The sequence below is a fragment of the Vidua macroura genome, chromosome 11 (genome assembly GCF_024509145.1).
Source record: "Vidua macroura isolate BioBank_ID:100142 chromosome 11, ASM2450914v1, whole genome shotgun sequence".
NCBI classification, from domain to species: Eukaryota; Metazoa; Chordata; class Aves; order Passeriformes; family Viduidae; genus Vidua; species Vidua macroura.
In genome coordinates, this window is record NC_071581.1 from 22,809,294 (window position 1) to 22,835,483 (window position 26,190).

The 26,190-nt window shown below is 50.7% G+C and overlaps 1 protein-coding gene across 1 annotated transcript in view; it reads left to right on the top strand.

Annotated features, from left to right (window-relative positions):
* Positions 1-25,071, top strand: part of ZFHX3 (zinc finger homeobox 3) — a 447,971-nt gene extending 422,900 nt beyond the window's left edge. The window contains 6 exon segments of the mRNA XM_053987325.1: positions 3,069-3,202; positions 3,393-3,593; positions 10,726-10,831; positions 11,324-16,771; positions 19,840-21,124; positions 21,126-25,071. Coding sequence (XP_053843300.1) covers positions 3,069-3,202; positions 3,393-3,593; positions 10,726-10,831; positions 11,324-16,771; positions 19,840-21,124; positions 21,126-21,435 — 7,484 coding nt within the window. The 3' untranslated portion in view covers positions 21,436-25,071.
* Positions 25,072-26,190: the final 1,119 nt, after the last annotated feature.

Consider the following 26,190-nt stretch of genomic DNA (forward strand, 5'->3'; position numbering starts at 1 on the left):
TAGTAGATCTCCAGAAGTGCTGTGGCAGCCCCACCCCATCGCACCTGGATTTAGGGGATATTTGTTGAGAAACACAGGTCTCCCTCTGAGTCAGTGAATCTGAACTCAATCCATTTAAAGAGTCGAAGTAAAAACAATACTATCTGATGTGCAGACGTGCATCTTTAAAGCAAATTCCTTTTTCTGCCCTGTGAGGCCCGGGCCTGGAAGCAAGATGCTGGCCATGGTCACTGCACAGGTGGCGTCTCTGTGTGCTGTGTGTCACTCAGCCCTTTGAGGCCATGGCCTTCTGGACATTTTGAGCTCAGGACATGCTGTCCTGTCCTCTCTGCACAGACAGAAGGTCCCAGGCTATGCTAAGAGTTCTGCAGGCAGATGCCAAGCCATGTCCTCATTTCTCCTGGTAGCAGAGAGTTCTTAATTCCTCTGATCATCTGTGATGTGGACTGAATGTGTCATTTTGTGCATTTGACTGTTTATCAACAATAAACTTCAGTCTTGGTGTTAAAATTCCCAGCTGAGCTGTCAACTCAAAAACTAATACTTAAATATCCTATGTGCAACAAATCAGTTATTCTTGGGTCTAGATAATCATCAATAATTCTAGTTTTGAAGGATTAAGGTTATGGGGTTGGAGTAAGTGATTTAATGAAATTGGACACTTAGGAGATGGTACATTTTAATTACCTGTTACTAATTCTAAGCAGGCTGCTTCTCAGTAGAAAGGAGATGAGAAAATACCCTGCTGTGACTCCCAAGGCTGGAGCTGGTGTTCAGCAGCCTGGGGTAGCTGATGGTTGGGCTGAATTCAGTCACTGCATCCAGAAACACTCCATTGGTGAGCAGCTGGCAGTGGTCAGTGCAGGGACACAGGGTGGACCAACAGGAGCTGCAGTCACCACCTAGAGAGGTCTAAAGGGACCCGAAGCCATGACTGTCACTGTCATCCCCGCCCAGGGCAGGTCTAGAGCAGGACTCACATGAGTGTGCCAGACCACCCTGGCACACCGGGGGTCTCCAGCTGCTCTTCCCAACACCCAGCAGCCTGATGGGGGCTGGCTTGTCAGTGTCCGAGGTCACACTGTGTGTTGCCACAAGACTGAGGACTGGACAGTGCCAGCAGTGATCAGGCTCCTGACGAGGGCCACTCACATCACACAGGGCTCGACAGGGCATTTTAAGGCAGGGTGGTCCTTCATCCACCACAGTGCTGGCTCTTGGTGGTGGTCTCTCCTCCCCAAACCCTCCAGGAGAGGGTTGTGTTCCTCAATGGAGGAGCAGCAGAGTGGTGCCACGTTCCCAATGCTCCAAGCACATTTATTATAGGAAGCAAGGAAGGTCAGCTCTGGCCCTGCAGACATCTTAAAGCTGTTTCCAATTCTGAACCGCAGGGAGAGTTTCAGTTCAAGCAGGCAGCTGAGCAGAGCAGCCCGTCGTTCTGTGAGGGCAGAGCAGGATCTGTGATGGTGCCCGTCAGTCAGCACTGACACTGCAAGCTCATTCCACCCGTGGTTTGGATGTTTTTGTGGAGTTGGCAGCACAGCAGAGTGCTGGGGTTTGTACTCCAGGTACAGCCAGGACTGTACATGCACACGTGGAGGCTGCTGCCCAGCCAGGCGTGGAGCACCAGGCACGCAGCCAGCAGTGCTGTGGGCAGCAAGATCACTTCCAAGCCCATTCGGCATGGACAAGCCTACCAGGAGAAATTCAGCAGTCCCAGATCAAATCCTGTAATCCCTGCCTCCCTCTGGCAGTACCGCTACCTGTTTGTAATTCTTGTTTTCCCTCTCCCAGAACTTATTTAGCCTCTGTTCAGCTGAATGCAGAGATGAGGACTGGCAGGGAAGGTAGTTAGAAATGGGAATTGTGTTCTCCGCTGTGATGTGGTACATTTGGAAATATAGCTCATGCCAGTGCTCAGAAGGGTCTTTGAGAAGGAAGCAGTTTGCTGGGATCTTACTCTTGATGGTATCGTCTGAGACAAGGAGCAGATACCAGCGGGTTCACAAGTTGAGTAGGAGAAAGGGGGAAGAGTATGGGGGACTGGCCTGAGAATGTTACAGCGCCTTGTTAATCGGCAGCTGATCCATCATATTAAATATCCAGCTGTCAGATATTACCTTTCAAGTGAAAATGAATAACTCCCATTAAGGGCAAAATGGGTTTGAAGTCGATTCGAGACAGATTAAAGTACCGTTATGAATGTGTGTTCGGGGAGGAGGAGACGGGGGCTGTGTATAATATACTTGTCCTTACAGTTTTTAAATAATAGATGTCCCACAAATTTATGTACTGAAGGCAGCCAGGGTTCGGGGGAGGAGAAAGGTCAGGGATGTGCTTCTCCCAGTGCCACAACTCGTGGAGTGTTTTGCTGTTGGCTTTAGGGCTCATTTGCATTGATCTGTTTGGCTGAATAAAATAGCCTTTTCTCGGCTTATCGCAGTGGGAGTGCTTGGGTCCCCTTGGCCGGGTCCTGCCAAAATTGGGATTTTGGCAGGACCATGTGCTTGGAAGCACCAGATCTGTGCATTCCTCTGGAGGCATGGGCTGAGCCAGCCACAGCCGTCCCAGCAGCACCACTGCTGCCAGCACGGGTGCCATCGATTGGGCTGACAGCCAAACCACCAGCCCTCTCCAGGGCAAACACATTTCAGAATGTCTGTATGTAGAATGCCCTGCGTCAGCCCGGGGTATGAGTTCTACCTTACCAAGTAAATCCAGCTGCTCCTGGAGGTGACACATGGGCCTTCACCATCTGGCCAAGCACTTGTGTGTCCAGTGCAGCCACAGGCCCAGAGTCTCCTGCACCTGCAGGTTGTAAGCATCCCCCAGAAACAGCTGAGGTCTTTCTGCTTCTGGCCACCAGTGACACAGTGACACACTCCCGTGCTGTGGGAGATTGGCAAGAAGGAACTGGTTTTGGCCTGGTGTGCATTGAGGACATGTCAGTCCTCAGATTCACCCTCCTCCGAGTCCTTAGGGTGTGTGTCAAGCAGTAAATGGAAGCCCTGTCATGGTCCAGCCTGGCCTCTTTGGGGTGTCCTGACATTAATGGCTTTCTGTTGCAGCACCAGCCAGCCAGCCAGAGAAGGAGCTGACAGAGCCTCCAGCATCCTCCAAGCGGATATCGTTTCCCAGCAGCTCTGAGTCGCCTCTCCCCTTTAAGTGGTCGAAAACCTCAGAGGAGACCAAATCAGAGCAGGTAAGGCAGAAGAACCCATCTCTCTGTGCAGGTAACGTGCTTCCAATGTGCCAAAAGCAAAGAATAAAATGGGAGAAAGAGGATGAAAGGCAATAACTGGTGGTAGAAGGCATCAGATTATTGAAGCCTGGCTGTAAGAGAGGAAAGTAGCACCTGGAAGAGCTGTGTGATTCATTTGTCTGCTCTGCAGATGTACCAGTGTCCATACTGCAAGTACAGCAACACAGACGTGAACCGGCTGCGGGTGCACGCCATGACCCAGCACTCGGTGCAGCCCATGCTCCGCTGCCCTCTCTGCCAGGACATGCTGAACAACAAGATCCACCTGCAGCTGCACCTCACCCACCTGCACAGCGTGTCACCTGACTGTGTCGAGAAACTCATCATGACGGTAAGTGGCTGTGTAGGCAGGCAGGCTGCTGCCATCCCAGCATGTCCTCTGCTGTCCTGGCATGTCCACTGCCACCCCCACAACGGTGAGGAGCAGAGAGTTGCTGTGGTGGCAGCTCCTTCACCTGTCAGAGCTCTGCCCTTGAGGTTTGCTGCACCCTGGTATGTTGTGTCCCTGCTTGAGCCCTGTGAAGTTCAACTGTTGAGTGATTTCACTGTGAAATCAGGATAAATACAATTTCCTTGAGCTTATGAGGTCAGTGCATGGGATGGCAGCTTGTGCAAAAGCTTTGGGAAGATCCAGCAGCTGATGGGCTATATTGTCCCTGTTGCTTCTTTGGTATAATACTCGATGCAAGGTTGTGTCTACATTTAAGAACTTGTCATCAAGTATATAGAATAAGTGTTTATTTTGATTCCTGTCAGTTCTTTCTCTTTGTGTTTCTTTTTCTTGCACCCTGTTTCTGGTTGTTTTCTCCCTTTTTTGCCAGTTCTTGGCACTGGGGGTGAATAACATGGTGTTTGTTGTAACACTGATGTTCTTTGCCAGCTCCCTCCTGTCACATCTTTTGAGCAAGCACAGGCAACATGACCTGGCTGCTCTCTTACAGTTTTCTTGTCTTCTCTTTCTGTCACTCTTCCTCTCTACAACTCTCTGAAAGAAGGTTGGAGCCAGGTGGGGTAGGTCTCTTCTCCCATGAAACAAGTGACAGGACAAGAGGACTAGCTGCAAGTGACTCCTGCACCAGGAGAGGTTTAGATTGGATATTAGGGAAAATTTCTTCATGGAAAGGGTTGGAAAGCCCTGGCACAGGCTGCCTATGGAAGCAGTCACTACTACGGATGAGTCACCATCCTTGGAGGTGTTCAAAAATCATGTGAATGTGTCATTTGAGGACACAGTTCAACCATGGTGGTGGTGTTGGGTTGATGGCTGGACTTAGAAGACAAAGGGATTTTTCCAGCTTTAATGATTCTGTGATTCCTTTTGTGACTCCTTCTTGAAGACAGGAGTGACAGAGTCACAGAATCGTGAGTAGTCTTGAGAGGGACCACTGGAGCTGCTCCAGTCCAACCTCCCTGCTCAGGCAGGGTCCCTTGAGCATGTTGCTCAGGATTGTGTCCAGACAGCATGTGAGTATCTCCAGGAAAGGAGATTCTCTCTGGGCAGCCTGGTCCAGTTCCCACTCCATAAGTGCCTTTATGATCTTATCTTCCTGCTTCGCTTTGCTAGCTGCCTGTCCCCTCAGGGCTTCTCAGGACGTAGCTCTGCCCTGCTGCCCCTGGGTCACAGAGCTGTCCCATCCCACAGACCACGGCCTCTGTGACTTGTGTCCGTTTCACTGGTCCTGCTCAAGTGTGTAAATACCTTCTGAGGGTTTAAATGGCCCCTGTTCACCTCTTAAATACATTGGTGGCAGGTGTTTTGGCTTTCTAAGAGCAGTGAGTAGAAGCCAAGCCCCTTCCCTAGGCCAGCGGGCGTAACCAGTTTGTTCAGGGTAGCTGTCATGCTGGAGTGGAGGGGATTGTTTTGAGCCAGGCAGGGTGCTTGGGCAGGGTGTGTGCTCTGGAGCAGGAGTGTTGGGCTGGTCTGTCCTCAAGCACATCTGTGTCCTCCGGGATAAGAGGGAATGGGAGGAGCTCAGGACACTCTGCAGAGCAGGTCAGGCACTGTCCCTTAGGTGAGCCCACTTGCTGTGCCAGAGCAGGGCCACAGGGCTCTGCAAGGATGGCAGAGACTGGCCCAGCCATGATGCTCATGCGTGTTCCTGGTTTTCCCACCTTTCTTCCTTTTGGCACCTAGAGACACGTATGGGAGGGTTGCCTCTCCTCCTCCAGGTCTCACAGCACAGGGTGAAGAAAGTGGGTCTTTTTGTATTCTGTGACAATATTTTGAGCCAGCAGTATGGTGTGTGCAGAGCATGGCAGCATCGAGGGTCCTGACTTGCTCGTTCTCGTGAAGACCCTCTGGGTTTGACGTGCAGCGGTGTCAGCGCCGCGCGAGGGAATCGCAGCGCCGCGGCCGAGCCAGGTCCCTCCCGAGGCAGCGTCTGCGCTCGGCGCTGGAGGAGGCTGCAGTTAATAACACCTTATCAGACGCCGCTCAGGAACCTGCAGTGTCTAATATGTCTGTTGCCAGGGTAACGGCTCCTGCTTGCGCTCAGCATCTCCGAGCTGCCTGGTCGTGCTCCCTCCTTTTCATATCGGCGAGCAGCCGGGCTGGCTGTCCCACGGGACCCCCACGTCCTCCCACTGGCCCCACCGCAGGGGCTGCCTGAGGAACAGAGCACATGCCGTGCCCCAGTGCCCCACAGGGACAGAGGCTGGGGCTCACACTGTCCTCCCGTCTCCTGCAGCCTCCCTTACGTGGGGCTGGTGGGTGAACGTAGCCAAGTTCTCTCTCTGTGGCATCTCGGCCTCTCTGAGCAGGGCCAGGCTCCACCTTCCCCATCACAGCCTCTGCCTGGGCCCGTAAGGAGGGTGAAGTGCAGCTCGCCCGCGCAGGCGATTACAAGACTGATGGGCTGGAGCTGGGAGAGAGGACGGCTTCCCAAGAGCCTCTGGGAGTGGGATCTCTCCCTCCTCCCACAGCCAGCCTTATCCTTCTACACATTTCTGTCTCGTCATCTCTGCTGTCAGCTTGCTCTTCCTCAGTTCAGGGCATCTTCCCAGTGTTCCAGTCATCTTTCCATCTTTTTCTTTCCTCACTTGCTCCAGGAGTCATTCCTGCCCATCCCTACTATCTCACTTCCCCCTCCTGCTATCTTTACATTTTTACCCTCTTTCCCATTGTCTTTTCTTATTGCTCTCTCCCTTCTGCTGTCACTCAATTTTTCTCTCTCCCTCCTTTTCGCCCCCTCCCTCTCCCCCCTTTCCCTCTCACTCTGTGTCTCATTCTCCATCTCGGATGAAGGTAATGAAAATAATCGGGCTTCATTAATTCTGAGCCCTGTGAGATGATAGCCATTTGGAGCCATGTTTGCCAATTAGATGGTCTAAATTAGAAGTGACCTTGGTATACTGCCATCACTTTGCCTCTCAGAGTCTAATGAAGCTTTTCACTCCAGCACCCTCTCTCTCTCTCTTTGTAATGGAAATTACCTCCTTTGTCTGGTGGGGAACCTTCCCTCCCGTCTGTAATTCCCCTGGTTTCATAGACATGGGGACAGTGATGTATCTCCTCAAACCTCTTCTAGAGGTTTTCTTTTCAGAGCCACATGATTCCAGCATTTTGGGGTATATTCAGGGGAACCATCCCCTCGTTTGGTGTCCATGGAATCAGCACAGGCAGGTGCGGTGTGAGAGGAGCTGGCTGCTCACACCAGCCAGGAGTAATTGTTTGGACATGTCAGCAATATGCGGGTGTTATATTGATGGGTGTTGGGCTCTGAGCCTCCAGCCCTGCACATAAGCAGCTCTGCAGTTGGTTGTCAAAAATCCAGTAGATCCAGTGGTGGCTGGAGCCGTGCGTGTCACTGCTGGAGGTTGTCACCAGTGAGTGGTGGGCCCACTGGTTGTTCTGCAGAGGGGTGACAGGTTTGTAGGTGTCAGGGTGTGTGCATACTGGTGGGGCAGGGAGGCAGGAGACCTGACCCATCAGCCCTCAGGTGCTCTGTAACAGTCGTTGCCGGGCCACTGTGCCCATAGAAATGGCCACCGAAGTGGGGTGCTCCTGCCTCTCCATGGATCTCCTCATCATAAAGACATTTTATCTGCTGAAGGGATCTGAATTTCACCCAAAAGGTGGGGTTCTTGGAAGCAGAGAGGCTTGTCCAGCAATTTTCCATCCTTTAAGGACCTTCTTTGTGGCAGCAAGAGGAGACCTTAGAGGGACCTTAGCGGTCGGAGCTGCAGGGGATGGTGCTCAGGCTGTGCACAGGGGTGGATCTGGGGCGACTGAGCAGAGGTGCCATGCTGCAGTGAGCTCTGCTGGTGACCTGTGGGCCAGGAGATGGTAGCTGCAGCCACAGGGTGGTAAGGTTTGGTGTTGGACAGTAAAGAACAGGCATGAACAGAAGGGAAGGGAGGAGACAAACCACATTTGTTGAACTCACAGCTGAGGGTTGTGTTTTAGTAATGGCTCACACTGACTGACGTGTTGCTGCAGTGAAACACTGTTGGAGCCATTGAAACGGGTAGACAGGAACTGAGGAGGGGAGGGGTTGCCAGCTGGGGAGGGATGCCAGGATGACACACCAGGTATCTGCAGGTGAGAGGGAGGAGGAGAGCGTTTGACAGCCGCACGCACTAGCACGGCTGTGCTCCAGATGAACACACTCCTTGCAATCCCTGGAGCAGTTTCTGCCATGAAATACATCTGCAGTACAAAATGCTGCGTCGCTGAGCGCCGCTCCTGTCACACCTGCCGGGGACCTGTGGGCCACTGCACCTTCCTGCCCCAGCATGCCCCCACTCAGTTTATACGAAAAGCAGCCTCAGCGTGTGAGGCGAATTCTGCAGGTCCAAATAAATGAGATGTCCTCGGATGTTTTTGCAGTGTAAAAGGACAAACCCTTCAAAAAAAGGCAGTCTGGAATTCCGTGTCAGTGCAGAGTGATTTGGGATGTGCAAGGACGGAGGGTCCTGCCCTGGATCATGGTGTAGGAAAGGGGCAGGAGTCGTCTGGATGGAGCCAGAGGACTAGAGCAAGTCCAGTTACTGACCAGTGCCTTCTTTCCAGTAGTTTGATCCCCAAGGCCAGCCCGCAGCTGCACTGCCACAGTTCCCACATCCATACCCAGAATATCTAGTTCCCTGCACTCTTTTCCAAGCTTTCTTTCTGTTTGCCTTTGGGAATTTTGTGCCTGTAGCAATTTAATGTACCATAGCCTTTTTTTAGTTCCTTTTTTTTTTTCTTTTCCTCTTTTTCCTTTTTTTTTTTCCCTGTGGTGGAGGGAAGGGATGGAAGGAAGGGAAGGAATGGTGGCTGTGGAGATGCAGGTAGATAAAGGTAATTACTTAAACACATATAGGGCAGGACTTACAGGTTTGGAGCCCCAGATTAAGATGCAGAGGAGCATGTGAGGTTGATGATTATATTTCGGGGAGAGTTAATTGACGGAAGGTGAAGGCAGACAAAGAACCGCTGCTTACTGCCTTCTTGAATCCCAATCAGGAATTATGATTAAAGACGCGGCGAGACAACAGAGGCCTGATGAATTGGTGTCTTTTTTTTTTCTTTTTTGCCGTCATTCACACTTGATTGACTTCAACCTTTCAAGTGCAAAAGTCTCTCTTTTCCATTATTATTCATAGCCATCTGAGTTTTTCTAATTAAAGTGTATGAAAACAATTACTGATCCGTCGTACTGAGCGTGGTGGTGGGGACGGCTGCCGTACTGTAACGCCTATGAAAAGCCACAGCTCTATAATGATGTGCAGCTGAGGTGTTAGATAATTTTATTCTTTTTCTACTCTGTTGGGTTTTTTTTTAATTTCTCATGATTCATTTTTCATAATTCCTAAAGATCCTAGGAAAGCAGGCTCTTCCTGCTGCTAGAGCTGAGAGGGATGGTTTCTTCTTGCCTCCCTTTCTCAGTGTCCATGCTCATCCCCCTCCTCCAAGCCCAGCTACTGGAAATTACTCTGACCTTTCACGTCTACCAACCAACCACCCACAGCCATCAGATGCTTCTGTTTAGAGTAGAAGGTGGAATGAGTTTGGTGCATTCAGCTCCCCTGCTGGGATATGTCAGTGGTCTTTTCTGCTGCTCCATGGGACCTGGCACTCACTGCCATGCAGTGGCTGGCCCAGGAAAGGGAGGGAGCTCTGTGTCCCTCACAGCTCAGGTCACAGCTCTGCAGCCACTTCTGTGCCACCATTTCATCCTGAGATTTTCCATGAGCTTCACCACAGGTGTGCTCCTATGTCCTGCAGTTCACTCAGAGCCTTGTGGTCCTTGGCTGTGCAGAAAGCCAGGTACATGGGATGCAGTGGCCACACACATTCTCTTTCTCCTGAAATCCAGGGTTCATATGTCCTCTCCATATCCAGCAGAAGGATGGAGAAGCTTGTTTTGCCTTACCCTTGAATGGAAGTGTTTAGTTGTGCCTCACCTTCCCAGCAGTGGGAGGCTGGGAGCAGGAGCACCACAGGCATTGCCAGGAGCACCTGGTGAAAGGGGAACGCTCCCTGGGTGGCGTGGGCAGCTGCAGAGGAGTCTTTGCTTGCCACAGGCACTGACCAGCACTGGAAGCCCTGTGCTGGAATACACAGGGATGGTGACAGTGACACGGGTCTGTCTGTCCTGGTGCTGTGAGTTAGTGTTCCAGCAGTGTGAGACATGTCTCCAGACATTCAAAAGGACATTCGTTGTCCTGCATCTGACGCCAGCCATGTGCAGGCTGCTGGTGAGATGGTTTGTGGCATGTCTGAAGAAACAGTTTTTCAGAACAGGATGAGTGTGCACATTTGTCTCTTCCAAAGAGCCTCTCCAGCTGAGCTGTGCAGATTCTCCAGCTCTTTAGAAGCAGTGGTGTCCCAGCACTGCACTGGTTGTGATGGTGCAGGATCTAGCCAAATATTGAAGAGGAGCAAAGGGAATGCATCAGTCAGAGCAAGGAAAGGGTTACCAAAAGCTTTTTATTTCACAATTTGCTTTCTCTTTAGTCCTTTCTTATTCATCCTTTCCATTGTCACCTCTCTCCTTATTTGTACTTTTCTTTCTCATGCCCCTCCTTTCCCTGCATCGATACACTTTGAAAACAGTGCTGCAATGCTCCCTGGTTCAAGATTACAGTGTACTTTACTAGGTATGATTTAATTAGGGGCCTTATTATGTTTTCAGCAGCTTAAGGTGGGCCTTTCAACTTATCTACCTAATTGGTTGCACAAGAAGTTTCACAGCCCATGACAAAACATTGTCAGTGATCAAAGTCTGAATTCCACATAAAGGAAAAATATTAATAATAAGATTATTCTTCAAGTGTGCACTGCTAATTATGTCCAGAATGTAACTGTAGAAACACTTTTGACTGATTTGAGCTTTGTCTAATAAATACAAAGTCTTCGGTGAGCTGGGAAAAATGACGTCTCTGAGTTCACAATGATGATGTCTAGCTTTACGACTGGAGATGTTTAAAACATTTCCTTGTGTTTTTCCTCTCCTTATGTCCTTTCCCCCTGTCTCTAGGTGACAACCCCTGAGGTGATGATGCCCAGCAGCATGTTCCTTCCAGCAGCTGCTCCAGAGAAGGATGGGAACTCAGGCACAGAGGAGCGGGAGGGGAAACAGTCTGGTGAGTGCAGGTCAATGAGATCCACTGTCCCACCACCCCCCCAGCTCCATCACCTGGTCAGGGACCAGTTTCATTCCTGTTAATCCTCTCTTTGATAGGACCTAGACTCAAATACTGTGTTCAGTTTGATGAGCCTTCTTTTTCGAAAATAGGCAGGACATCAAAAAGGAACAGTGAAGACAGAGGTGGCTGAATGGCTTTTGCTTGAAAGGGAGAGTTGAAGGTGATAAATGCACTAAGGGGTGTGTGTGTGAATAATTTCCAGATATTCAAAGTGAGCAAGGAAGTAAATTGTGTAGGTTTATGCAATGGGCCATGATGAGGTTAATGGGCTGGTATTGAAACAAATGAATGAAGATAGAGGAGAAATGTTAGAAATACTTGTCGTGTTGGAGATCAAAAATCACAGAGTATTCAGGACTGAAAGGGGGTGTTGATCTGCCGTGGTGTGCTGGTGTAATTTTCGGCTTTGCTCTAATTCTGTTTTCACAGAGATCTCTGAGGATGTGGGGAAGACCCTTTTGTCATCGGACAGTGCAGAGCACAGCGGAGACCCCAAGCCCGCTCCAGCTGATCCGAGCGCTGCCCGGGAGGACTCTGGCTTCCTGTGCTGGAAGAAGGGCTGCAGCCAGGTGTTCAAGAGCTCAGCAGCCCTGCAGACACACTTCAACGACGTCCATGCCAAGCGGCCTCAGCTGCCGGTCTCTGACCGCCACGTCTACAAGTACCGCTGCAACCAGTGCAGCCTGGCCTTCAAAACCATTGAGAAGCTGCAGCTCCATTCCCAGTACCACGTCATCCGGGCAGCCACCATGTGCTGCCTCTGCCAGCGCAGCTTCCGAACCTTCCAGGCCCTGAAGAAGCACCTGGAAACCAGCCACCTGGAGCTGAGTGAGGCTGACATTCAGCAGCTGTACGGTGGTCTCCTGGTCAACGGGGACCTCCTTGCTATGGGTGACCCCTCACTTGCTGAGGACCACACAATAATAGTCGAGGAAGATAAGGAAGAAGAGAGCGACCTGGAAGATAAGCAGAGCCCAACAGGCAGCGATTCGGGGTCGGTGCAAGAGGACTCTGGCTCAGAACCAAAAAGGGCCTTACCCTTCAGGAAGGGCCCTAACTTCACTATGGAGAAGTTTCTAGATCCATCTCGTCCATACAAGTGCACAGTCTGCAAGGAGTCCTTCACGCAGAAGAACATTCTCCTGGTACATTACAATTCCGTTTCTCATCTGCATAAACTGAAACGAGCCCTCCAAGAGTCTGCTACTGGGCAACCTGAGCCTACCAGCAGCCCAGACAACAAACCTTTCAAGTGTAACACCTGCAACGTGGCCTACAGCCAGAGCTCGACTCTGGAGATCCACATGAGGTCTGTCCTGCACCAGACCAAGGCTCGTGCGGCCAAGCTGGAGGCGGCTGGCGGCAGCAGCAACGGAGCTGGCAACAGCAGCAGCAGCAGCAGCCTCTCCCTGGGCTCGTCCACACCGAGCCCTGTGAGTGCCAGCAACAGCAATGCTTTTGCAACCACCAGCACGAGCACTTCAGGCACCACTCCCATTCCCAGCCTACTCAACCAGGTCTCCAGTGACAATGTGGGAATTCCTCCCTTGGGTAACGCTGTAAGCACTAACATCTCCTCCCCTGCAGAGCCCAAAGAGGTGAACCGCAAGAAGCTGGCAGACATGATTGCATCCAGGCAGCAGCAGCAGCAACAGCAGCAGCAGCAGCAGCAGCAGCAGCAACAAGCTCAAACCTTGGCACAGGCACAGGTCCAGGCCCACCTGCAGCAGGAGCTGCAGCAGCAAGCTGCTCTCCTGCAGTCCCAGCTCTTCAACCCAGCACTTTTGCCGCACTTTCCAATGACCACTGAGACCCTTCTGCAGCTGCAGCAGCAGCAGCATCTTCTGTTCCCATTCTACATCCCCAGTGCTGAGTTCCAGCTCAACCCAGAAGTCAGCTTGCCTGTCACTAGTGGTGCACTGACATTGACTGGGACGGGTCCAAGTTTGCTGGAGGACCTGAAGGCACAAGTTCAGCTCCCTCAGCAGAGCCATCCGCAGCTCCTGCAGCAGCAGCAAGGTCAGCTGTCCTTGTCACAACCCCACTCCATCCTATTACAGCAGAGCCAGCACCCAGAGAAGAAGAATAAATCTGTAGTGAAGGAGAAAGATAAAGAAACCCCACGGGAAAGGGAAAGCGCAGAGAGGGGAGACAATAACGTAACGCTGAAGGAGTCTCTTCCTGATAACTTAAAGCCCAAAGAGAAGAAGGACTTTGTGCCAGGCAGCAGTTCAGAGCCCTCCATACTGCCCCCACGGATTGCTTCCGACGCAAGGGGCAACGCCACCAAAGCCTTGCTGGAAAACTTTGGCTTTGAGCTTGTCATTCAGTACAACGAGAACAAGCAGAAGGGGCAGAAGAAAAACGGGAAGACAGAGCAAGGTGAGAACTTGGAAAAGCTGGAGTGCGATACATGCGGCAAGTTCTTCTCAAACATCCTCATCCTGAAGAGCCACCAAGAGCACGTTCACCAACATTACTTTCCCTTTAAGCAGTTAGAGAGATTTGCCAAACAATACAGAGAACACTACGACAAACTGTACCCGCTGCGGCCGCAGACCCCGGAGCCCCCGCCGCCGCCGCCGCCGCCGCCCCCTCCGCTCCCTGCAGCCCCTCCTCAGCCGGCCGCTGCTCCTGCCATCCCCACCTCTGCCCCCCCCATCACCTCTCCCACCATCGCCCCAGCCCAGCCGTCCGTGCCGCTCACCCAGCTGTCCATGCCTATGGAGCTCCCCATCTTCTCACCGCTCATGATGCAAACCATGCCCCTGCAGACATTACCAGCGCAGCTGCCGCCTCAGCTGGGCCCCGTAGACCCCCTGCCTGCCGACTTGGCCCAGTTGTATCAGCATCAGCTCAACCCCAGCCTTCTCCAGCAGCAGCAGAACAAGAGGCCACGCACACGGATCACCGATGACCAGCTCAGAGTCCTTCGGCAGTACTTTGACATTAACAATTCCCCCAGTGAGGAACAGATCAAAGAGATGGCAGACAAATCTGGATTGCCCCAGAAAGTGATCAAGCACTGGTTCAGAAACACCCTGTTCAAGGAGCGCCAGCGCAACAAGGACTCGCCGTACAACTTCAGCAACCCTCCCATTACCAGTCTGGAAGAGCTGAAGATAGACTCACGGCCTCCTTCTCCAGAGCCTCAAAAGCAGGAGTACTGGGGAAGCAAGCGGTCCTCTCGGACACGTTTTACTGACTACCAACTCAGAGTCCTGCAAGACTTCTTTGATGCCAATGCTTACCCAAAGGACGATGAATTTGAGCAGCTTTCTAACTTGCTGAACCTCCCAACACGTGTTATAGTGGTGTGGTTTCAGAATGCCCGTCAGAAAGCTAGGAAAAACTATGAGAATCAGGGAGAAGGCAAAGACGGGGAGCGACGGGAGCTCACAAATGACAGGTACATTAGAACAAGCAACTTGAACTACCAGTGCAAGAAGTGCAGTCTGGTCTTTCAGCGCATTTTTGATCTCATTAAACACCAGAAAAAGCTTTGTTACAAAGATGAGGATGAGGATGGACAGGATGATAGCCAGAATGAAGACTCTATGGATGCAATAGAGCTCTTGACTCCAACCAGTTCCTCCTGCAGCACCCCGATGCCCTCACAAGCTTACAGCACACCTACATCTTCAGCCAACGTGACCTCCTCAGCTCTTCTGCAGCTCACGGCAGAGGCAGACGACTCCTCCACCTTTAGTTCTAAAGCAGAAGCTACAGATGAGAAACCAAAGCAGTCTGAACCTCCAAGTACACAGCAAAACCAAACCCAAGAGAAGCAAGTGCAACCAAAGCAAGAGCCTCAGCAGCAACAGGACCAAGGAGAACAAAAGACAAGTTCAGCACACCAAAAGATTTCACAGTTATCCTCCCCCTCTTCGCTGCAACAGCCACCTCCTCCTCAGCCCCCTCAGTGCTCCTTGTCACAGTCAAGTCCAAGTCCATCTCAGCTCTCACACCTCTCCCTCAAACCCATTCACACATCCACCCCTCAGCAGCTGGCAAACCTACCTCCTCAGCTAATCCCATACCAGTGTGACCAGTGTAAACTGGCATTTCCTTCCTTTGAGCATTGGCAAGAGCATCAGCAGCTCCATTTCCTGAGTGCACAGAACCAGTTTATCCACCCCCCATTCCTGGACAGAACACTGGATATGCCATTCATGCTTTTTGATCCCAGTAATCCACTACTGGCAAGCCAGCTGCTGTCTGGAACGTTACCACAGATTCCAGCAAGCTCAGCCACCTCACCATCGACTCCAACATCCACCATGAACACGCTGAAGAGAAAGCTGGAGGAAAAGGCCAGTGCAAGCCCTGGAGAGAATGACAGTGGGACTGGGGGAGAAGAGCCCCAAAGGGATAAGCGTCTAAGGACAACCATTACCCCTGAGCAGCTGGAAATCCTGTACCAGAAGTACTTGCTTGATTCCAACCCCACACGGAAGATGCTGGATCACATTGCACATGAAGTGGGCTTGAAGAAGCGCGTGGTACAGGTTTGGTTCCAGAACACCCGTGCACGAGAGAGGAAGGGGCAGTTCAGAGCTGTGGGGCCTGCCCAAGCCCACAGACGGTGTCCCTTCTGCCGAGCTCTCTTTAAAGCAAAGACAGCTCTGGAAGCTCATATCCGATCCCGTCACTGGCACGAGGCCAAGCGAGCTGGGTACAACCTGACACTGTCTGCGATGCTTCTAGACTGCGACGGGGGGCTCCAGATGAAAGGAGACATCTTTGATGGAGCCAGCTTCTCCCACATGCCACCAACTAGCAGCGACGGACAGAGCGTTCCCCTCTCCCCGGTGAACAAGAGTATGGAACTGTCACCTAGAACCCTGCTGAGTCCATCTTCCATTAAGGTGGAAGGGGTTGAAGACTTTGAGAGTCCCTCCATGTCCTCAGTCAATCTGAACTTTGACCAGACAAAGCTGGACAACGATGACTGCTCTTCCGTCAATACTGCAATCACAGACACTACCACAGGAGATGAAGGGAACGCAGACAACGACAGTGCAACAGGGATTGCAACCGAAACCAAATCCACATCAGGACCCAGCGAAGGTCTGACTAAAGCAGCCATGATAGCAATGTCTGAATATGAAGATCGTCTGTCTTCTGGCCTGGTCAGCCCAGCTCCCAGCTTCTACAGCAAAGAGTACGACAATGAAGGTACCGTGGACTATAGTGAGACCTCCAGCCTTGCAGACCCCTGCTCGCCCAGCCCTGGTGCAAGTGGTTCAGCCAGCAAGTCTGGTGAAAGCGGGGACCGGCCTGGGCAGAAACGCTTTCGCACTCAGATGACTAATCTCCAGCTCAAGGTTCTTAAGTCATGCTTTAATGACTACAGGACACCGACCATGCTGGAGTGTGAGGTCCTGGGCAATGACATTGGACTGCCAAAGAGAGTTGTTCAGGTCTGGTTCCAGAATGCGAGGGCAAAAGAGAAGAAGTCAAAACTCAGCATGGCCAAGCATTTTGGTATAAACCAAACAAGTTACGAGGGACCCAAAACAGAGTGCACTTTGTGTGGCATCAAGTACAGCGCTCGGCTGTCTGTACGTGACCATATCTTCTCTCAACAGCATATCTCCAAAGTTAAAGAAACCATTGGAAGTCAGTTGGATAAGGAAAAGGAGTATTTTGACCCAGCTACTGTACGTCAGTTGATGGCTCAGCAGGAGCTGGACCGAATCAAAAAAGCCAACGAGGTTCTTGGTCTGGCAGCTCAACAGCAAGGCATGTTTGACAACACGCCCCTGCAAGCTCTGAACCTTCCTGCTGCGTACCCAGCGCTACAGGGCATCCCTCCAGTCTTGCTCCCAGGCCTCAACAGCCCATCCTTACCTGGCTTCACTCCATCCAACACAGGTGGGTATGGGTGTTACCCTGCTTAGGCACTTGACCCTTACCTTCACTTGGCACATGCCCAGCGCAAGGAGTTGTTCCCTCAGGAATGACTGATAATAGGGTTCTTGGCCTGTTAGTTCAGCATGTTGACTTCACAGCAAAAAAGCAGTAGGTATTTTATCTAATTCTTGAACTCAGGAAGTTTTATAGCAAAGTCTGAAGTAGAGCAACATCTAGATGCTGCATATCGCTGTGTAGAAATCCTGAAGCTCCTTCAAGGAAGTGGAATATAGAAGATTTATCCAATGGAACAGAAGGACTAATGTGCTGAATACTGTTCATTATTCCTTTTGACATTCAGTTGATGTGGTGCCATCCCAAGCGTTCAAAATTCCAGACTGTTTCTAGGGAAAGGTGTGGTGTGCATGGTAGCACTGGTGACAGATGCCCAGAGCATCTTTATGTGTCCCTGAGGTGACCTCTGGGACAAATCCCAATGCAGCTGAGGATCAGTTTTTAGTAATGGCTGGGTATGACCTGAAAGCACATCCTCAACAAAAAATGGTGTAGCTGTGGGACAAATCTAGTTTGTATTTTAATAAGATTTTTCATAACAATACTATATAAAAATGAAATTTGTCATAATTCTTTGGGTGGCCTAATCTCAGATACTGGACTTCATCTTTTGAGAATGCTTCTTTCCTTTGTACCTCGTGGGTATGTGGAAAGTCTAAGACATGTAGCAAATTCTGGCAGTGGAAAGTGCAGCTCAATGACCAGCAGTGACCTAAAAAATGAGATCCAAAGGCCTTGTTTCATTATATGTCTGAAGGGCCCCTGCACATGCGAGGGGTTTTGCATGTCACCCTTCTCACCACAGATCTTGTTTCAGAGCACTCGGCCACAAGCATCTCTTTGGCAAATCATATCATCACCCCGTCGCAGGTTGCTCTGCTGCACTGTTTGCTTAGTGCCCCAAGTTTGTAACAAAAACTAAAATTGCTTTTTTGCACTTCAGTCCATATTGTTGCTTTTATTTTTCTCCAAAGCCCAGGATGTGTCCTGGGGAGACGGGACTGCATCTGATGAATCTTAAATGCTGTCAGTGACTGCCTAGACAGGACTGAACTGTTTAGAAAGTCAAACAGTCTGTTTGTGGCCTTTAGATAAAGCTCCAAAGGTCAGGCCATGGCAGCTCCGGGCCTGTCAGAGCAGATAAGGCCATGCATCCAGGAACACTGTGAATTACCTCCTGCTCCTTCACTTGAACCTCTCAGGGATGTTCAGCTGGGAAACATCCATTTCAGTGGTGTCCACGTATAGCATGCCCTTATCCAAGATCTCCAGGGCCACTGTGTGGAGCCTCATTCCATACCTGTCCTGTCGTCACAAATCATTCTTGTCCCAGCACCCCATCAGGAGCAGACACGAGTTTCACAAGGGTTTGGGTCAGCCATGGCTGAACCCTCCCAGCTGCAGCCACCCTCCTCGAGGCCCTCCTGCAGCTCCTTGGCAGTACAACCTAAAATAAAAGTCACCATGCCTCCACGGCTGGTCCCAGGCGCCGCCACTGCTCCTGCCCAGGCTGGGCTCTGAGGAGCCCCCGCCGCAGTGGTGGGACTCCTTGTTACAGACTGGTTGGGTTTTGCTCGTGGGTTTTACAGCAGGTTCCTGCTCAGGAGCTGGGGAATGTACAGGGCTGTGCCAGCAGGATACTGGAGCTTTATTTTGGGGTTTTTTTTCCTAAATGGCATCACGGGAGTTGCCAAGCAAAACGTTCCTCTTCAGGAGCATATTTGCCAGCTGCAGCAGCCATGACTAATGGAGGTGACTCCAGGAGCCACACTCCTCTGCTCCCAGCCACTGTGAGAGCAGAAATTGGCACCAGGGACAGTGTTGTTAGTGGCTATTCCTCTTGTCGGGAAGAAGGACAAGCTTCACATTCCACCGTTAATCTATCTCCTCAATGAGGAAGCATCACTACACTTTTAATTCCACCCAACTCATGATTCTTATGCCCAGGGGAGATGTCTGAACACCACATGGAATTGCTCAGAAGCTGAGCATCCAGAGCCCCTGGCATTAGAGGGAAGGATGGATGGACAGGAGGGAGTCAGGGAGGGAGGCAAGGAAGGAGGAAGGGAAGGGGGGAAGGAAGGAAGGGGGGAAGGAAGGGAGGGAGGGAGGGAGGGAGGGAGGGAGGGAGGGAGGGAGGAAGGAAGGAAGGAAGGAAGGAAGGAAGGAAGGAAGGAAGGAAGGAAGGAAGGAAGGAAGGAAGGAAGGAAGGAAGGAAGGAAGGAAGGAAGGAAGGAAGGAAGGAAGGAAGGAAGGAAGGAAGGAAGGAAGGAAGGAAGGAAGGAAGGAAGGAAGGAAGGAAGGAAGGAAGGAAGGAAGGAAGGAAGGAAGGAAGGAAGGAAGGAAGGAAGGAAGGAAGGAAGGAAGGAAGGAAGGAGGGAGGGAGGGAGGGAGGGAGGGAGGGAGGGAGGGAGGGAGTTGCTTTAAAGCTTTGTGGATTCATGAACATCAGCTTAATACGGACAAAATAAATTAGGTTTAGCCTGTTCATTCTCCAGTTGCCATGACCAGGGCTTCCCAGTGAAGATTCCTACAAGATGAGCAGTGTTGAGCATTCTTGCCCTTTGGCATAGCACCATCCTGCCTCTGGAGTCCTTTGGCTCAAGGCCCTGTTAGAGCAGATGCTGACACAAGTGTTAATCATTTGGGAATTTCAGAGGAGTCAGAAAAACATCGAATGTGCTGGGCACCCTGGGTGCTGGGAGTGTCCCCATCACCCATCACGTGGTCAGTACCCCACTGGGCAGTGCGGCCAAGGCAGTGGGGGCTGAGGGGGCATGTCCCCACCATGGGGGCCTGTGGAGTGGGACTGGAGCCGTTTTCCAGAGGGAGTGGCAGCAGGGATGGGCTCTCTGACCTGTGCTGCGGCAACGCATCAGCTCAGGCCGGTGGCTGCCCTCATACACAGGAGATGGAGGCTCCAGGTTGTGGGGTGGACTGGGGTCACCCTCCTCATGCTTTTTGCCTGCCCAGCACAAAGTGACTTTTCACCTCTCTCTCTCTCCCTCGTGCAGCTTTAACTTCTCCCAAACCCAACCTGATGGGCCTGCCCAGCACAAGCGTCCCTTCACCCGGCCTCCCCACCTCTGGATTACCAAATAAGCAGCCCCCGGCCGCACTGAGCTCACCCACCCCAGCACAAGCCACGGCGGCCGTGGCCCCGCAGCAGCCGCCAGCTACGACCCCGCAGCCGCAGCCGCAGCAGCCACCCCCCGCACCGCGCAAGGAGAAGGAGAACGAGAAGTCAAAAGAGAAGGAGAAGGCACCCAAGGGGAAGGGGGACACCCTGCCAGGGCCCAAGAAGGAAAAGGGGGAGGCACCGGCAGGCACGCTGGCAGCCCCGCTGCCCACCATGGAGTACGCGGTGGAGCCCGCCCAGCTCCAGGCGCTGCAGGCCGCCCTGAATTCGGACCCCACCACCTTGCTGACCAGCCAGTTCCTTCCTTACTTCGTCCCCGGCTTTTCCCCCTACTACGCCCCACAGATCCCTGGCGCCCTGCAGAGCGGGTACCTGCAGCCCATGTATGGGATGGAGGGGCTGTTCCCCTACAGCCCTGCACTGTCACAGGCGCTGCTGGGGCTGTCTCCTGGCTCACTGCTGCAGCAGTACCAGCAATACCAGCAGAGTCTGCAGGAGGCATTGCAGCAGCAGCAGCGACAGCAGCAGCAGCAGCAGCAGCAGCAACAGCAGCAGCAGCAGCAGCAGCAGCAGCAGAAACCGCAGCAGCCCAAAGGAAGCCAAACCCCCGTCCCCACGGGGGCTGCCACCCCGGACAAAGACCCTGCCAAAGAACCCCCCAAGCAAGAAGAGCAGAAGAACGCACCCCGCGAGGTGTCCCCCCTCCTGCCCAAACCCCAAGAAGAGCCTGAAGCGGAAGGCAAGGGCGCGGACTCGCTCTGCGACCCTTTCATTGTCCCAAAGGTGCAGTACAAGCTGGTCTGCCGCAAGTGCCAGGCGTGCTTCGGCGACCAGGAGGCGGCCAGCGACCACCTGAAGTCCCTCTGCTTCTTCGGCCAGTCTGTGGCGAACCTGCATGAGATGGTGCTTCACGTGCCCACGGGCAGCGGCCAGGGCAGCGGCTCGTACCAGTGCGTGGCGTGCGAGAGCACGGTGTGTGGGGACGAAGCCCTCAGTCAGCATCTCGAGTCAGCCCCGCACAAACATCGAACAATCACAAGAGCAGCAAGAAACGCCAAAGAGCACCCCAGTCTATTACCTCACTCTGCCTGCCCCCCCGACCCCAGCACCGCATCTACCTCGCAGTCGGCCGCTCACTCAAACGACAGCCCCCCGCCCCCCCCGGCCCCCCCCGGCTTCCCCCCACGCCTCCAGAAAGCCCTGGCCCCCGGCAGCCCCGCGTGCCCCGCCAGGGCAGCCGCCGCCGCCGCCCTTCCCTCCTCTCTCCTCATCTTCAACGGTTACCTCAAGTTCATGCAGCACCTCAGGGGTTCAGCCCTCGATGCCAACAGACGACTATTCGGAGGAGTCTGACACGGATCTTAGCCAAAAGTCAGATGGACCGGCGAGCCCGGCGGAGGGGCCCCAGGACCCCGGCTGCCCTAAGGACAGTGGTCTAGCTAGCATAGGAATGGACACCTTCAGATTGTAAGCTTTGAAGATGAACAATGAAAATGAATTTAAATAAAAAAAAAAAAAGTTAATAACAAACCAATTTCAAAAATAGACTAACTGCAATTCCAAAGCTTCTAACCAAAAAAAAAAAAAAAAGAAAAAAGAAAAAAAGAAAAAGCGTGGGTTGTTTTCCCATATAATGATGCCGGTGGGTTTTACATTTCTTTTTTCCTTTCCTTTTAATAAAATAAAACTTTAAAAAATTAAAAAAAAAAAAAAAAAAAAATCTGTTACATTTGTCCTCTGGAAGGTACTGTTGGTCTGGGAGACGAAGGCCGTGCTGCCTCCTCGCGCCTGCGGAGCTCGCACCCCTGTACATTGCCCCGTCTGATCCCCCGTTGATAGCACAGCAGAGCCCGGCAGCGCTGTATGGGAAAGCAGCCCACCTGGAGACAGTTTTAAATTTCTTGCTATCTTAGCATTCAGATACCAATGGCTTGCTAAAAGAAAAAAGAAATGTAATGTCTTTTTATTCTCAGGTCAATCGCTCACACTTTGTTCTGTTTTCAGAATCATTGTTTTATATATATATATATATATATATATACATATATATATAATTTCTTTCGTTTGTTTTGGGGCTTTTGTTTTGGTTTGGTTTTGTTCCAGAAAAGGATTTTTTTGTTGTTGTTGTTTTTGGTTTTTGGGGTGGGGGGTTTTGTTAATTTAAAATGGGCAGAAAGTATTCAACAGAAAAACAATGTGAACTGCTTTAGCTTTTCGGGGATTTTAAGGGTAGCTTTTCTGCTGAAGCCAATTCCAAGGGGAAAAGTTAAGCACTCCCACTTTTCAGAAAAAAAAAAAAAAACCCACAACAAAGAGTGTTGAGGACTTGGAGCTTAAAAAAATAAGTTTTAAAACAACTGACTTTCTGTATTTATGATAGATATGACCATTTTTGGTGTTGAGTAGATTGTTGCATTGGAAATGAACTGAAGCAGTATGGTAGATTTAAAAGAAAAAACCCTTTTGTGTACATTTAGCTTTTGTATGGTCCAGCTGACGGCTTCTCATTTGATGTTGTCTTGTTCATTCCTAGACAGATAGATTGCGATCCATCGACTCGCCTGAGCTTTTCTCCCCTTTGTACCTTTATCCCCGTCCCCATCCTGTAATCTTCCACTTATGGTCGCTACCTTCATTTCTTAGAGGGTGGTTGCATAATTATTTTATAAAAACTAAAGAAAGAAGTTCAAAGGGTTTTGGGGGTCAGTAGGATCCCTTGCAGAATATTTTTTGTTGGGGGTTTGAAACTTTTTAAGGCATATACATGCGATTTACCTATGTCTGTTACCCTTGTGCACTTATTTTATTCTCATTTTCCATTTCTCTTTTTTTCTTCTCTTTTTCTTCCCCTATTCCTTTACTCATTTTGTAAATGCTTCAAAGACTCTGTTCCTGACCTCTGAGCATTGGTTCTGTTTGTGTAATTAGGCTGCACTCTGTTCCTTCTTTTGAAAAAAAAAAAAAAAAAAGTTTTTGTTACATTTTTTTCTCTAAAGAAAATTCATGCTTTAAATAAAATCCAAAGACATACCCTTCACCACTGGTGCAGAATGAGCAAAAAGGATTCTTTTTACTTGAGAATTTGTTTCTGATTTAAACAAACAAGTCTAAGTTTAAATAAAGAATAAAAAAAACATACCCAGGTTGTTATCTGTGCTTCTTCTGCAAGCAGAGAGACAACTCTTAGTGAGCACCCAGTGCACCCCAGGCAGGTTTCTCTTTCCAAGATCTCTCCGTGGCAGCACCGGGTGCCAGGCTCAGGGAGGCCCGGAGCCCCCCGGCCCCCCCAGCCCGCACGCACCTCAACTGGCCCAGACTTTGAAAGGAAAACTTTATGCTGCTAAAATGTAGATTTTGGAGACGTAGATACTTTGCTGTTCCCTTCCATAACCAAATGCCAACAGAAACAACCTCTTTCCACCGTGTTTCCTCTGCCCGAAAGCACGAGAGCCTTCTGCCCACCATCATCATCCTCCTCCTGCTTCAAAAGGGAACTTCGAAGACTGTGAACGCAGGTTCCTCCCGCTGCCTCCAGCTGCTCCTCCCCGGGCCGAAGCCACTCGCCACCTCCATGAGAGACTGGAGCATCTGAGTGCGGGTTCGGTTTCTAGCGGGACGCTTATATTTTTATGGAGTTTTGGTTTTAGTTTGATGAAAGACTAGATCCTGAACTGTTGTACATATTTCTGACTAGGCTAATGCACAGTGCAAATTCCTTTTTTAATTGTTTTTTAAGTAGTTGATACTAAAGCGCAAACCACCGGATGTTCCTCCCGGGACCCAGCTGTAGCATAAGGTGTCAAAAACAGAACCACGTACCCATGGAGCGTTTGCTGTTTTAACAAACTGTTTTCTTTAACAGAAGTTCTTGTATTTCTCCCTGTGTTTGAGATGAACATTTTTTAAATTCTAAAGTTGTACAGTTTTTTTTCCCATTATTTTATCTTGTTTGTAATTCTATGAAATATATATATATATATATTTTTTGCCATTTAACTGTTGTATGTTACTCTGTCTGTATCATATAGAAATTTTTTGTTTTGTTTTGTTTCGGATTCTCTCTGTGATGCCAGTTCCCAGTTTAACACAGGCTTTATCTGTCCAATTCTGCAAGGTCTCTTTTGGAAATCCTTTTCTTATGTCTTGTTTTGTTCTGTTTTTTTTAATTATATTGCTTGGTCATAGTGCAATTTCTCTCTCCTCCTTCCCCCTCCTTCCCACCCACTAAAAGGTTTTATAAATTCATTTCCTTGTATTTTTTCTAAACGTTTCTAGAGACTCTTTCAGTGCGAGGTTGCCTCCTCCTCCTCTTGCAGTCCGGCTGCGCGGGGCCGGTGCGGGGACCCCAGCGCCAGCCTCGCGCCACCCCCAGCCCACGCGTGGCCTTTCCAGCAAGCGGCAGAGCAGGGCCAGGCTGGGCACGAGGAGAACACTTCAAACTTAGCATTAAGCGGGTTTCTGTTTTATTTTTAATAAAAATCTTTTTTAAGTGGTGAAGATGGCCAAAGTTTCATACAATTGAGAATAAAGAAGAAGCATCAGGGGTGTGCGGGGCCACGTGGGGCTGGTGGGGGACAAGGTGGGTGGACACAGCCAGCACACTCACCAAAATATATTTTGCTTTAAAAAAAAAAAATAAAAGCTTTTAAATAGAAGCAGAAGTTGGGTTGGTTGGTTGGTTGGTTGGTTGGTCGGTTGGTCAGTCAGTCGGTCGCTTGATTGTTGGTTGGTCGGTTGGTTGGCGCTGATACTGCCCACTGTGAAACAAAACTTTGACTATTTTTTTGTTTTTATTTGGGGGGGGCGAGTTTCGGTAGAACAGAAAGCATAAATGAGGTGAAGAGGGTTATGAACAGCCTTTGCAATGTACAAAAACTAGAGCAAGTGAAACCAAAAATGATGTTCTTGGTGTTTTTCTATACTGTAGTCTTGTTAGCTTTTTTGTTACTGTAACAATGCTGATCTCGAACTGTACCAAAATACATGAGACTGACAGAAACAAACCACATGGAACTTTCAAAACTTTAAAAAACTTGTCACAAAAAAAACTTTGTTGTCATAGTTGAGTTGACTGTAGATGGTAATTGAATATACTCCTTTGGAACTATTTCATCACGTATGTTTCCTGCTCATTGTGATACATTAAAAAAAAAAATGAGCAAAAGCTCTAGTCTCAATGTCCCGCGCGTGCGGTGCCGGGTCTTTGTTGGGTGGGTGTGTGCCATGTGGCGTGGCACGGCATGGCTCAGCAGGGCACGTGCCCGCGCACGCGCGTCCTCGTGCACCGCTGGCGTGCCCGCGCCAGCACACGCGCCAGCACACGCGCCTGCCCCTCCCAGCAGGGCCACAGGGCCTGGGCTGACGCCGTGAATTCCCCTCCCAGTGGAAGCAATGAGCCCAGCAGCGCCGGCCGTACTGCAGCTTTGGGATGCTCTGTGTGTGAAAAGGACATTGAAAGTGCATTTAATTCTATTAAATGACTGCAGAAGGATTCTGGGCATGGTTCTGTAGTGAATGGTTCAAGGGAAAGTGCAATGCCTTGATGGTCCATCCTGAAACCTGTGAACCAAAAAAATCACATGTGTTTCTGCTGATAAATCAAAAGAAGACGCAGGTAAGTAGGTAAATGGCAACTCATTGCACTCCCTGTGCAGCAGGGAGGGAACCCAGAGGAACTGCTGAGTGTTCAGTACACAGTTCTCTTGCCAAAAATTGCCCCTTGCAGCAGAAAAGGCTTGAAATCCGCTAACAGGGACCACATCCAAAAGGAGTCACAGGGGCCACAGCTCATCTCTAATTTATAACTACAGTGATAAATAATTTACACCCACCACTGCAGGTGGGGGTAAGCATCTGCCAGTATGGGTGTCCTTGGTGCAGTTGCCAGGACAGCGAGGGGCTTCCTCCCCCTCCAAGGGAGAAGGGCTGAGCTCCGTGGCCTCCAGCAGAGCAGAGGGCACAGGGAGGAAATCCGACAGCTCCCAGGGGTGTGGAGCATTCCTTGGTTAACATTCATACTGACTGACCCGGGCTCCACAGGCCCTGAATTACAAAGTAAAATGTGTCAAAATCACCAAGGTCCCCATGATTCCGGGTGCTGTGGCGTGGCTGCCCCAGCCCCTGCCCCAGGATCAGCCTCGAAAGGCGACCCCCTGCCCCATGGGCACCCGGACACGCTGCAGCTCAGGACTCTCACAGCTCTCTTCTGGCCAGGCTGCCCGGTCCT